Source organism: Cynocephalus volans, chromosome X (assembly GCF_027409185.1).
Source record: "Cynocephalus volans isolate mCynVol1 chromosome X, mCynVol1.pri, whole genome shotgun sequence".
Taxonomy (NCBI): domain Eukaryota; kingdom Metazoa; phylum Chordata; class Mammalia; order Dermoptera; family Cynocephalidae; genus Cynocephalus; species Cynocephalus volans.
This window is the reverse complement of record NC_084478.1, coordinates 86,581,940-86,595,869: the sequence shown is the minus strand read 5'-3', so window position 1 is coordinate 86,595,869 and position 13,930 is coordinate 86,581,940. Positions and strand designations below refer to the sequence as shown.

Here is a 13,930-nt window from a genome sequence, read left to right as displayed (position 1 = left end):
ACAGTCCGGTGCAGCCACTCTCTATATCCTCCTCTTTGATTCCCCATCTTGCCTTGTCCATTGACTTCCAGGGCACTACCACCGTAACTTTTTGATGGAGGCTACTGTTCTTTTTGCTGTAGGTACAGGTGCCATTGGATGGTTTGGATAATCCCAAGGGGGAAGAGAAAATGCTGCTCCATTAAAAGGAAGTGGTGGTTTTATAAAATGGAATGAACATACAAGAGACTGCTGGGGTTTGTGGTTTAAATGTCATCTCTAGTGCAGATGACATCTCTGGTAACTTTGATATTCCTAGAATGACAGAGAACACATTGTGTCCCTGTATTTGTTTTCCATTTCTTCCTTAACATAAAAGAATTTTTAACTTAGCATGTGGCCACCTGGAATAATGATGACAAATTTTAGCTTCTCTTGCAGCTTGGCAGGGCCATGTCACTGATTTCTAGCCAGTGGGTTGCAAGTAGAAAATATATTTACAATTTCTAGTCATCCACTTAAAAGGAAGAAGCATTCCTCCCCTCCCCCATTTCCCAACCCTACTAGCTGCAATGCAAATGTGATAAGATACCTTTAAAAACAAAACTTTAGACAAGTTAAATTTAACACAGTTTATTTGAGCAAAGAATGATTCATGAATTGGCAGCACTCAGAACCAGAAGGGGTTCAGAGAGCTCTGCTTTAGTAGTGTGAGCAGCAGGCTTTTACAGACTGAATGTGGAAAGAAGGTAAAGAAATCACTTGATTGGCTACAGCAAGTCATTTGCCTTATTTGGGTGGAAAGTCCCTAGGGAGATTTTAGTTGGCAGTTTCTGACTGGTTAAGCTTAAGTTTCATTTTTACAATTTACATTGGGCTTCGGTTTTCTTATGTAGGAACCCAAGGCACTAGAGCTATATCAGTCTTATATCCTCCCAATTTTTTTGAACAAGACCTTGCACCATTTAGATTAGGGAAGCACCCAAGAAATGTTGGTGTTACAAGACAGGAGTCTGGATCCCCAAAAATTTTGCAAAGAAAAGGCATCATACTGGCTAAGACTTTTACATGAAAGAGAAATACATTTTTATGTAGTCTAAGCCACATATCTATTAACCACAGCATAACTCATAGCTGAATGGATCTATACTTGTCAGGATAGATTCAAACGAAAAAAATGTGAAATATTTGAAGGAAACTTTAGAGAAATCTAGCCACCTAATTATGAGTAGTAGTCAAAGAGTTCATGTAACTATGGCACAGGTTTCAGATAAAATGCAGTGTACGTTTTCATATATGCATTCTAGTAGCACTCTATAAATATTGTTTAGTGAATCACTTTGACTAAAATGTAGAAACTCAGTCTGTCAGCACTGGTATTTTTACATTCAGTAGAACTGAATGTGCTGGGCTCTTCATGAGAGCCATAATAAATCTGGACCAAGGAATATTTAAATACACACACACACACACACACACACACACACACACACACATTTTTTTTTTATATGCATCTTAGTAAAAAGTTAAACTTGTTTAGTGACATAGGGCAGGAATGGGATTTCAGACCATTTTTAATCCAGTATTACATGTTTTACTTCATGCAAAGATGGGGTGGGGAGTTTATAGTATGGTCACTTCGTTTATGCTTGCATTCTCTAAGCCCATAACTTGGACCATCTTTTCTTCAAACTGATTTATTTATTTATGCCCTCTTATTAGATTAGGATTTTAAAAGGTATGAGTGCTATCAGTCTTATCACAAGTTGTGGATATTCAATATTGTTTAGAAAAGTCTGAAAAATCTCACCATTACAGGCCAGACTCAAATTTGAAGAGATCCTGATAAAAAGAAGACACTGGGGTCAGAAAAACAGCCCTAATGACAGCCCTCTCCATAGAGTAGTTGCTTTATTATTTTTTGAGGAGATACAAGGAGGAAAATGTAAGGCCTTGAATAAGGATTATGCTTGTAGATGAATCAGATGTGGAGTAAGGAGTAGAATGAGGAGAATTTAATCAAAAAATCAATAGAAGACATATGGTCTTGGCAAAATCAAGTAGCTGTTAAGACTGAATACATTCTGCTGAGGAAATGGTCTGTGAAGTTCAAAAAAGTTACAACTCTCCCCCACCACCTCTCCACACCACATCCTTTAATAACTGAGTAAGTTAAAACAGCTACATTTACTTGAGAGTTCTCTCACTCCCTTCCCTCCATCCCTACCACTCTTACAAAATATAATAGTGAAGGAAGTGAAGTTACTTCTGGGCTAGCTTTAGGAGGGCACAGAAGAGGTCTGTACATGATTTGAGGGCATTAGAAGCATAGGACAGGACTCCTATTTATATCCCATGATTTTCTTCAGGTCTACAAAAGTGCCAGAAATTTCTCCATAGGAAACCCTTTACCACTTCCTAGGAACATTTTTCTGCAGCAGCCAAACTATGTAATTTCTAATAACTTGACTACTACAAAAGATACCTGGGCCTCCTGAAAACACTAAGGATATAGGTAGGAGGGGGAGTGAGTTGCTAAAGTGGAAGAAAGAAAACTAGGATGAGGGAAGGGACAGAGACAATTTTCCTGACTTCACAATTTTGTTTGTTTGTTTTCTGTTTTGAGAAGGGCAAAAGTGGAGAGTGGAAGATTTTTTTTCCCCTGCCAATACACAAGAAAAGTCAGACTGCCAGGTCTTAACGACCTTTAATACTAAAGAAAACCTTCCGTATGCGCTCTCATCACAAATACAGGGCTTTAAGTAGTTCAAATAAACTTGGTCCACAGTGAGGGTGGGGAATAATCTTAGTAGGGTGTGTGTGGTTGGTAAAAAGTATATCTATCAGAGGAGTTTGGGGGCAGGAGTGAAGTAGGGTGGGGAGAGTGGCTCATCTTACCCTTTGAGAATAGAATGTGCCCCTCCAAGGGGGAGAAAGGGAGAGTAGAGCCTCGGGGGACTTTTATCCATGTGTGTGAAAAACGCTAACAAATGTCTTCAAGTCTATCAGTTTGCTAAAAGTGACTAAATACACTTTGACTTCTGGAGGCAGAAAATTTCTATGTAATTAAAAAGACAGTCTTTATTATTAAAATGCATATTATAAATTAAAACTGTAAACAAACTCCAAATGCAACATTTTCACAGTATCTTGGGAGTGAAAACAAAAGATGACATAAAAATTAAGTTTTTCAAGAATTTCACTGATGCACCCTTTCAGACTCAGGTAGCTTGCACCATTGTTCCTGGGGCAGATGGCTCCTCTTCGTGGAATTCCCAGTTAAAAGAGTTAGCTGCTTAAATGATAATAAAAACAAACAAACTATTTGAATATAATAATAGCAATAATAATAATGAATAATAACAACACGGAAAGCACCCCATATTCAAAATTTCTCTTATTGGAATTGTATTTTGGAATCAAAATTTAAACAACTTTATGTAGGAAATGTTAGATTATTAATCTTAAATTTTATATTACCATAGTTGAGGGTGTTCACTTTTTGCACCCCAATTTTATGGAATCCAGTGAGTAATACATAAGAGGTCTGGAGAGAAGATTCTCCAAGGAAAGGAAAGGAGAGCCTCAGAAAAGGGGCTGCTGTCTGAATAGTAGCGGCAGCAATAATTTCTCCCCTAGCTTAGACTTTCCCCTGGAAATCAGTCCAGAGATGGAAAGGAAAGAGGCTAAAAGAAAAAGAAAACAAGCAGGGATCTGAGAAATTGATTGTTGTGTTTATGGATATATTTCTTAGAATCTGGCATCCCCATTATATAAGCAAAGCAGGTGATCACTTATTATATGTAATCAGAAAGGCACTGCTGTAAGAGCTTTCATTATTCAAAATATCTTTCCCTCCAGTCTGTCTACTTCAGTGTCTAAAATCCTTCCACTGAAAGTCACTACTTTGGGTTAATGCCTAGTCCTAAAGCTTGGAATTCAGACATCCCTGGGTAAATTAATACTAAGCTAACATTAGTCATTAGCACATTAGTGTGAATGAGTTGATCAGAATACTGCCTAGAAGAAAAAGAGAATAGGGCAGAAGACAAAACATTTTCATGGGGTGAGAAGTGGATAAAGTAAATGAGAGCACTGGATACAAACCTAGATGGGCAGTCCTGAGGAGAAGGAGCGGCCTTAGCTAAGCAGCGTAAGAACACTGGACACTAGTGCTCTCTCTGAGTGGTATAAATAGGCTGCCTAATAAACGGTCCCCAACCATTCCTTTAAGAACGTCAATAATCTCTTGGAAATATTTCCCCTCCCCTTTAAAAAAAGAGATATGTTTAAAGAAAAATCAATATGTTAATAAAATTAAACCAATGGTTTCCCAAATTTACCCTAATAAGTGTGATTTGTGCTAATCTAGAAAATAGTAAGCACAGATAGTATAGGCAAGACTCCCATTACAAATACCCACAGTTGATTCACAAATCCACAAAATTATTACTTGCGATCCCATTATGAAACTAAGTTATAATCAAATACAAATCACTTTAAAGCAAACAGAGCAGAAACAGTTATTGTTACCCTTTTTAAAAACACAATCTAACACTTACTTAAAACACATTTAACACATTAAAAGACGTACCTTACAATGAATAATTAGGAGACACATAGATACACTATTGCTAGCAGCACAAAACCAGTTTTCTAATATGGTATTATTTTAAACACAAAGTACAAGCAAAATCAACACTTGTCCAGAGAAGACTTTAGAAAACTTTTCATTAATCTTAGATATTAGAATACATTTTGATTTCACCATTTTCCCCCAAAGGTATGAGTATCATAACTGTATGCCTAAAACAACCCCTTTCTTCTAAATATGATCAAGCCTTTGCTGGGTTCTACATTCCTTCCAAATGAGAAGTAGAATGTGTCTTCATTATATATCACACAGATTTTAAGTAGAGTATTTTTAAAAATTTAGAGCTTTTTGCTGAAACATGTTTCAAAGTATTCTAATACTTAACATCAGGTTTAATTACTATTCACACTATAGGTATGTTTCCTGCATAACAGTACCAAATAGGTAGCAGGCAAGTCATTGTAAGGAGTGCCCAAGGCTGTCAAAGTTAATCATCTGCACTTTCCTCAAAAGGCGAAAGAATTGCCTTCCCCAGCTGCTGAGAGGTAGGCTGTGCAGGCTTCAGAATGGTATGGCTGGAGCAAAGCTGGATCAAAAAAATCAATGGGATCTCTAGGGTCCACTTGACTAACTACCTCCAAACCCTACTCTAGCTTGCTTAGGTGGCTTGACAGTCGCCATTTAGCTTGGAGTAAGAAATACAATGTGGTGAGGATTTAAGAGGTATGCCCAACTTTGCTTCATCTTTTCACTCTGGCCTAAGCTTAGTGGTTAATTAGTGCACTACTTCTTCTTCCACAGGCTCAGAAAGTGCAGTAACCTATCAGAGTTAACTCAGTGTTACCCTAGAAGCATGGTGGAAACTCCCTCTATTAAGCAGGTCCATACATCTCTAGAGGTGTTCTTTGGAAATAGTTTAAGAGAACCAGAACTGTGATTGTCACCTATCAGCTTTCTCCTGGGCCTAGAGGCCATCTGGTTCACCTTGTATAAATTTTGTGAACTATCTTCCCTGGGTAGATTTAATATGGCATCTTATATTGTCACAGAGGATTACTGTATATGAATCTGTGTATTGTTCTTAGTTTAACATACAGAGGCCTAAGTTCAGATGTCCATTTTATGAATAGGTGTGACACTGAAACGAAGAAAATAGCTATTTGAGTCTTCAAACCCTGGAGTATAATCACACATGGGAGATAAAAATGACTCAACGTTTATAACATTTTGTTTACACAGAGTAATATATTGTCCATCCTACTCAAAATACAACCAAGCATACGATATTGGAATGTAAACTGTGATTACTAATATAAGTAGACAACTACATTTCCTCCGAATACAAAGCCTCAGTGTTTGTTGTAACAAAACTGAGTGCTTATGGTGGCCCCAAACTAATAATCTCTCTATGCTTTAGGTTCACAGATAAAACTGATGACTCTAGTTGAGATCGCATATGTTTATGATGTCACTGAAATTTTATAGTTTGTCTTAAAGACTTGATAAGAAATTACTACATGGACATGTCAGCATCAGGGATGGTGGAGCATAATGCTCCAAGCAGGTCATATTATGAAGATGTGAAATCCCCATATAGGTAAGATAGAGTATGAGATAAAGTATAACTGAAAAGCTGTGGGTGCTTCTCGTGAGTACTTCCCTGTGGCTTGGGGTATTGCAAATGTGTTCTGTTGTACTTGCATTTCAGGCCACATTAACTTTTTAAAAAATTATTTAGCATAATTCAGTTGCCATGGTAGAAGTTGTATGGCTGCTCACAAAGGACTTTGTATGGAGTTGGATGCTATCCTGGAAATCTTGTCTTGAAAGCCGTCTTCTGAACTCATTAGTGGTGAAATAGTATATGACTGGGTCAAGGCAGGAATTCAGACTAGCAAGACACAGGGCCACAGAATGAAATATTAGAATTACCCTTCTGGCTAGGCAGCTTTTAATTTCATTGGACTTGACCAAGAAATCTAAAGGAAAACTGAAGTGATAAGGTGCAAAGCAAATCAGGAATACCCCTGCACAGGTTAGAATCATCTTCAAGGCTTTCTTTTTCTCTCCAAGATCTTGGGCTACAGGATATTTATCTTGCAGTGATAAAACTGTCTTCCAGGTACAGTATAGGACAACCAGAAGAGGAGTAACAAACCCAATCAACTCGCCAATGGTCATCATGGCAACTGACTGGACCAGATTGACATTCCTGGTAGGAAGATCCACAAAGCATTTGGTTCTGTTGCCTGGGGTGTCGTCACTGGTTCTGAGGAGAGGGAAGAGTAGACAGGCAAGGCAGATGATCAGCCAGCCAGCAATGCTGATGTACAAGTCATATTTCTGTTTGCAGTCATGGAAGCGAAAGGGGTACATGAGAAACCAAAATCGTCGCACACTGATGCAGACCAAGAAATAGATGCTTGCATACATGTTTACATACTTCAAGTAGAAACAGAACATGCAGAGGCCAGGACCAAATGGCCAGTCATGATTCAAATAGTAAAAGATCCTCAGTGGCAGGGAAAGAACTTGTAGTAAATCAGCAATGGCTAAGTTTATCATAAATATCACAGCTCTTTTGGTTTCTTTCATATAACCATAAAATACCCACAAGGCTAATATGTTCCCTATGAGACCTGGCACAAGAATGACAGTGTATGTCACTGCATAGATAAAGTACCGAAAATCTGTGTTGTCTGCATCTAGTGCGGTACACGTGTCATTAGCAGGCATGATTCTTTCTAGAGAAAACATGTTTGCTTAATGGTGGTTCAAAACCTAAATTCACAATCAACTGCTGCTCCTTCTAAATGATAAGTCATCAGTGGTTGGACATACTGACTATAAAATAATCTTTTTACTGCATCTTTCTGAGCCTTTCCATATGTTTCAAGGAGTTTTCAAAGAACTATCTGCATGTTTGCTTTGGGTTTGTGGATTTGCCTACAGTAACATGGCAGTTTAGTGTGCAACCACAACTGGCAAGATGTTATAATTTTCCCTTCTTGTTTATTATAAAGCCTTCTGGGACATCATGACAGTTGATTCTCTCCCGTTTGGATCATGAATAGGCCATACAGCAGCTCCTCAAATTCCCATATGATGATAGCCATCTCTTTATAGGTGTTTGGCAAGCTGTTTTTCTCTTTTTGGCTCACATAGAAGAAAGGTTTGCTTTAGTGCACAGTGGGTCCGCCACTTCTTCAGGGATGATTAACTTGAACAGATCAGCTTTCTGGGACTATTTCAGCTGTGTGTTGAAAGCTAACAAGTGGGAAACAAAGGCCGAGCTGTAAGTGAAAAAAAATAAATCAGTTATTGTCTGGCACACTTTTGAAAAGAGAAAAAGCCTATGTGTAGAAAAGTATATGAGTCTGAATGTGTAGTTTTAATGTGAGTGAGGTTTCCACAAGGCATTTTATAATCACAGGAAAGTATAGCTAGAAGGAACCAGAGAAGTACACTAATCTAGCCCCTTTACTCAAAATCCATGAACCAATATCACTCGGGGGTTTGTAAAAAATTCAGAAGAATCTCAGGTCCCAACATGGACCTGCTGAATCAGAATCTGCATTTTAACAATTGCCCCAGGTGATTCTTCTGCATATTAGCATTTTAGAAGCTCTAATCTAGACTACTTTTCACAAACTTCACTGAGTCAGATTCATCTGCGGAAGTTAAAAAAAAAATAAAGCTTTCTGGGTGTTTACTCCAGAGATTCTGATTCAGTACATTTGGGGTAGGGCCTGAAATTTGTATTTTTTAAAAGCTCCCCATATGATTCTGATATAGCCAGCCCAGCATTTGTCCTTGAACCATCATTTGGGGGCCACCAATTTGATCGAAATCCTTCCCAGATGTCTGAAAATAAGTGGGCAACCAGCCTCTTTTTAAATGTTTCTATTTACATGGGTCATTTAATCACCTCTTAATTATCCAAGACAACAGATGATAGCATCAGAACAGAGAATCAAAACCTCCTAAGGCCGAGCCCGTGGCGCACTTGGTAGAGTGCTGCGCTGGGAGTGCGGCGACGCTCCCGCCGCGGGTTCGGATCCTATATAGGACTGACCGGTGCACTCACTGGCTGAGTGCCGGTCACGAAAAAACGACAAAAAACCTCCAGAAAGTTGACTCACCTGGGTCTATGACCCTTGTTCTGAGGTAAACAAATTTTAGCTTAGGGACCTGGATAGTTGCCTCCAGGCTGCTGAAATCCAGGAGGACCTAACTAACTTTAAAGATAATGTGGGAAGAACAAAAACGAAATGGGACTTACAAAACATCCTAGTTTGGATTATCAAATTCATGTGATTTAAGTGTGTTTGATTCAGCCCCTGAAGGAATTGTTATTATTTTCCCTGAATTACTGAGTAAGCAAAATAGCATGCTTTGTTCAAAGATATGATGGTCACTTTATTTAAAAAGTTTCATGAGCAACATGAAGTATGCATTCAGGTTGAAGAGGTTAAATACTTGCATGTTATAAAACACAGTGAAGCACAGCTGTAAACAATAATATCAATATTGAAAGAATTGTTAAAATTGAAGCTGTCCAACTCCCAGACTGAAGTGCATCTTTGAAATATTTTCACAGATGGTGATTTTGATTAGGTGACAGACAAAATTAGATGGCAGACTGCAGGTATGTGAAGAGGTTCTCAGTATCACTAATGATCAGGAGAATGCAAATTAAAATCATAATGAGATATCACCTCACACCTGTTAGGATGCCTATTATCAAAAGGACAAGAGATTAACAAGTGTTGGCGAGGAGGGAGAGAAAAAGGAACCCTTGCACATTGTTGGGAATGCAAAGTGATACAGCCACTATGGAAAACAGTATGAAGGTTCATCAAAAAATTAAAGATAAGGCTGCTGCTCAACCCCTCCAGAGCCAGCTGGCACTTTGCCTAAGATGAAGAAACTGAGGCTTTGAAAGGTTAAAGTTGCAGAGACCACACACCCTGCAGTGCCGCTGCCGTGCGATTTAGCACATAGGCCTCACCGCTGCCACCCATCTCCATCCCCAGCCCAGCCCAGTGCGCACAGAGCACGGAGACGTCCAGTAGGGGACACGGAAGCTCTGCAGAGACCACACACCCTGCAGTGCTGCCGTGTGACCCAGAAGCCCAGCCAAGTGCACGCTGACCAGAGAGGTGGCTCCCAGAGAGGTCCAAGATCCGAGGCAACTATACACGCAAGGCACTAGTGGCTAACTGAGCAGACACTGAGATAGCCATACCAAATTGGCAGCCCCAGCAGCATCCTAGCCAGACAAGAGGGTCAAACCTGTGAACTGTGAAACCCCCTACCACAATGTCTCAACAGCAAAGGAAAGATACAAGAAATATGAAAAATCAAGAAGGTACACCACCAAAGGGTAATAACTCTCAACCTCTAGATCCTATAGAACAAGAAGCCCTTGAAATGTCTGACAAGGAATTTCAAGTGATAACTCGAAAGAAACTAAATGAGATACAAGAAAACTCAGCTAGACAACATGATGAAATGAGGAAACGTATACAGGACCTGAAAGAAGAAATGTACAAGGAAATCAATGCCCTGAAAAAGAATGCAGCAGAGCTTGCCGAACTGAAGAATTCATTCAATGAAATAAAAAACACAACAGAGAGTTTAACCAACAGGCTTGCAGAAGTAGAAGAGAGAACTTCTGACCTTCAAGATGTGCTGTTTGAAATAACACAGGCATACAAAAAAAAAAAGAAAAAACAATTAAAGGCATTGAAGAAAATCTGAGAGAGATATCAGACAACCTTAATCACTCAAATATCTGACTCATGGGTATTCCAGAAGGGGAGGAAAAAGGAGATTGCATTGAAAACATATTCAACAAAACAGTGGCAGAAAACTTCCCAGGTATAGGAAAAGACACAGATCTTCAGATTCAGGAAGCTCAAAGATCCCCAAACATATTCAACACAAAAAGGTCTTCTCCAAGACATGTTATAGTCAAATTGGCAAAACTCAAAGACAAAGAGAGAATCTTAAAAACTGCAAGACAGAAGTGTCAAATCAACTATAAGGGAGTCCTGATCAGACTAAAAACATACTTTTCATCACAAACCCTAAAAGCCAGAAAGGCATGAGATGATATATTCAAAATACTAAAAGACAGAGACTGCCAGCCAAGAATACTCTACACCGCAAGGCTATCCTTCTGAAATGAAGGTCAAATAGTATATTTCTCAGACAAACAAAAACTGTGGGAGTTCACTACCACACAACCACCCTTACAAAAAATTCTCAAGGGAGTACTGGGTTTGGTACCTGAAAAATAACTACTACTGCCATAAAAACCCAAGAAAAATCAAAACCCACTAATATAATAAAAATGGCATTCATGAAGAGAAAACAAACAAACAAAAAGGCTATCTACAACCCAGGAAACCAACAAATACAGAAAACAAACAGTAAATCAGAAAGAAAGGAACAAAAGACACCTAAGACATCCAAAGAATAATCAATAAAATGCTAGGATTAAATCAACACTTTTCAATAACAACTCTTAATAAAAAAGGCTTAAATTCCCCAATCAAAAGACACAGACTGGTTGACTGGATTAAAAAGAAGGACCCAACTATATGCTGCCTTCAAGAGACCCACCTCACCTATAAAGACTCACATAGACTAAGAGTGAAAGGATGGAAAAAGATGTACCATGCAAACAGAAATAAAAAACGACCTGGAGTAGCTATTCTTATATGTGATAAAATAGACTTTAAACTAAAAACCATAAAAAGAGATAATGAGGGCCACTACATAATGATAAAAGGATTGATCCATCAAGAAGACTTAACAATCATAAATATAAATGCACCCAATGTTGGAGCAGCCAGATTTATCAAACAAACTCTATTAGACCTAAAGAAGGAAATAGACACTAATACCATAATAGCAGGGGACCTGAACACCCCACTGTCAATATTGGACAGATCATCTAGGCAAAGAATCAGCAAAGAAACACAAGATCTAAACAACATTCTAGACCAATTGGACTTAGCACATACCTACAGAACATTCCATCCAACAACCTCAGAATATTCATTCTTCTCATCAGCACATGGATCATTCTCCAGGATAGATCACATGTTAGGTCACAAATCAAGTCTCAACAAATTCAAAAAAATTGGAATTATCCCATGTATTTTCTCAGACCACAATGGATTAAAATTAGAAATCAATAACAAACGAAATTCTGGAAACTATACAAACACATGAAAATTAAACAGCATTCTACTTAATGACATATGGGTCCGAGAAGAAATCAAACAGGAAAAAAAAAATTTATTAAAACTAATGAAAACAATGATACATCATACCAAAACCTGTGGGATACTGCAAAAGCAGTATTAAGGGGGAATTTATTGCATTAAATGCTCACTTCAGAAGAATGGAAAGATGGCAAGTGAACAACCTAACACTTCACCTTAAAGAACTAGAAAAACAAGAACAATCCAAACCCAAAGTTAGCAGACGGAAAGAAATCATTAAGATCAGAGCAGAACTTAATGAAATTGAAACCCAAAAAACAGTACAAAAGATCAACAAATCAAAAAGTTGTTTTTTTGAAAAGATAAATAAAATTGACAAACCATTAGCATAGCTAACTAAAAAAAGAAGAGAGAAGATACAAATAACAAAAATTAGAAATGAAAAAGGTGATATTACAACTGATACATCTGAAATACAAGGAATCATTCAAGACTACTATAAACAACTATATGCCAACAAATTTGAAAATCTGGAGGAAATGGATAAATTTCTGGACACACACAAGCTCCCAAAGCTGATCAAGAAGACACAGAAAATCTGAACAGACCAATAACAATAAAGGAGATTGAAGCTGTTGTCAGAAGACTCCCAACAAAGAAAAGCCCAGGACCAGATGGATTCACAGCAGAATTTTACCAAACATTCAAAGAGGAATTAACACCAATACTCTACAAACTATTCCAAAAGATTGAAACAGGCGCAAATCTCCCAAACTCATTCTATGAAGCAAACATCATCCTGGTACCAAAACCAGGTAAAGATATAACCAAAAAAGAAAACTACAGGCCACATCCTTGATGAATATAGATGCAAAAACCCTCAATAAAACACTAGCCAACAGAATACAGCAACACATACTTAAAATTATTCACCACGATCAAGTGGGATTCATCCCAGGGATGCAAGGTTGGTTCAACATATGCAAATCAACAAATGTGATACACCATATTAATAAAATCAAACACGAGGACCATATGGTCATCCCTATAGATGCTGAAAAATATCTGATAAAATTCAGCATTCATTCATGACAAAGACCCTCTATAAGTTAGGTATAGATGGAAATTATCTCAACATAATTAAAGCCATATATGACAAACCCACTGCCAATATCATCCTGAATGGGGAAAAGCTGAAAGCTTTTCCTTTAAGAACAGGAACTAGACAAGGATGCCCACTCTCACCACTCCTATTCAACATAGTGTTGGAAATACTAGCCAGAGCAATCAGAGAAGAGAAGGAAATAAAGGCCATCCAGATTGGAAAAGAAGAAGTCAAACTGTCCCTGTTTGTAGGTGACATGATCGTATATATTGAACAGCACAAAGCCTCTAAAAAGAAACTCTTGGAGTTGATAAATGATTTCAGCACAGTAGCAGGATACAAAATCAACACACAAAAATCAGCAGCATTTCTATTTTCCAATAGTGAACATGCAGAAGGAGAAATCAAGAAAGCCTGCCCATTTACAATAGCCACCAAAAAAATAAAATACTTAGGAATTGAGTTAACCAAGGAGGTGAAAAATCTCTATAATGAGAACTACAGACCACTGCTGAGAGAAATTAGAGAGGATACAAGAAGATGGAAAGATATCCCATGCTCTTGGATTGGAAGAATCAACATAGTGAAAATGTCCATACTACCCAAAGTGATATACAAATTCAATGCAATCCCCATCAAAATTCCAACGACATTTTTCTCAGAAATGAAAAATGCTATCCAGACATTTATATGGAATAACAAAAGACCACGCAAAGCCAAAGCAATCCTGAGCAAACAAAATAAAGCTGGAGGCATAACACTACCTGACTTTAAACTATACTACAGAGGTACAATAACCAAAATATCAATGGAATAGAATAGAGAATCCAGAAATCAACCCACACACCTAGAGCCATCTGATCTTTGACAAAGGCACCAAGCCTATGCACTGGGGAAGAGACTGCCTCTTCAGCAAATGGTGCTGGGATAACTGGATATAAATATGTAGGAGAATGAAACTAGACCCATACCTCTCAGCATATACTAAAGTCAACTCAAAATGGATTAAAAAAT

General features: G+C 38.0%; 1 protein-coding gene across 1 annotated transcript; it reads right to left on the bottom strand.

Annotated features, from left to right (window-relative positions):
* Positions 1-6,307: 6,307 nt before the first annotated feature.
* On the bottom strand, positions 6,308-7,309 carry GPR174 (G protein-coupled receptor 174). Its single transcript, XM_063082984.1, has one exon. The coding sequence runs from the start codon at positions 7,307-7,309 to the stop codon at positions 6,308-6,310; it is 1,002 nt and encodes a 333-aa protein (XP_062939054.1).
* Positions 7,310-13,930: the final 6,621 nt, after the last annotated feature.

Excerpts from the sequence above, each read along its gene's own strand:
- GPR174 (XM_063082984.1), bottom strand. The coding sequence starts at position 7,309 with ATGCCTGCTAATGACACGTGTACCGCACTAGATGCAGACAACACAGAT.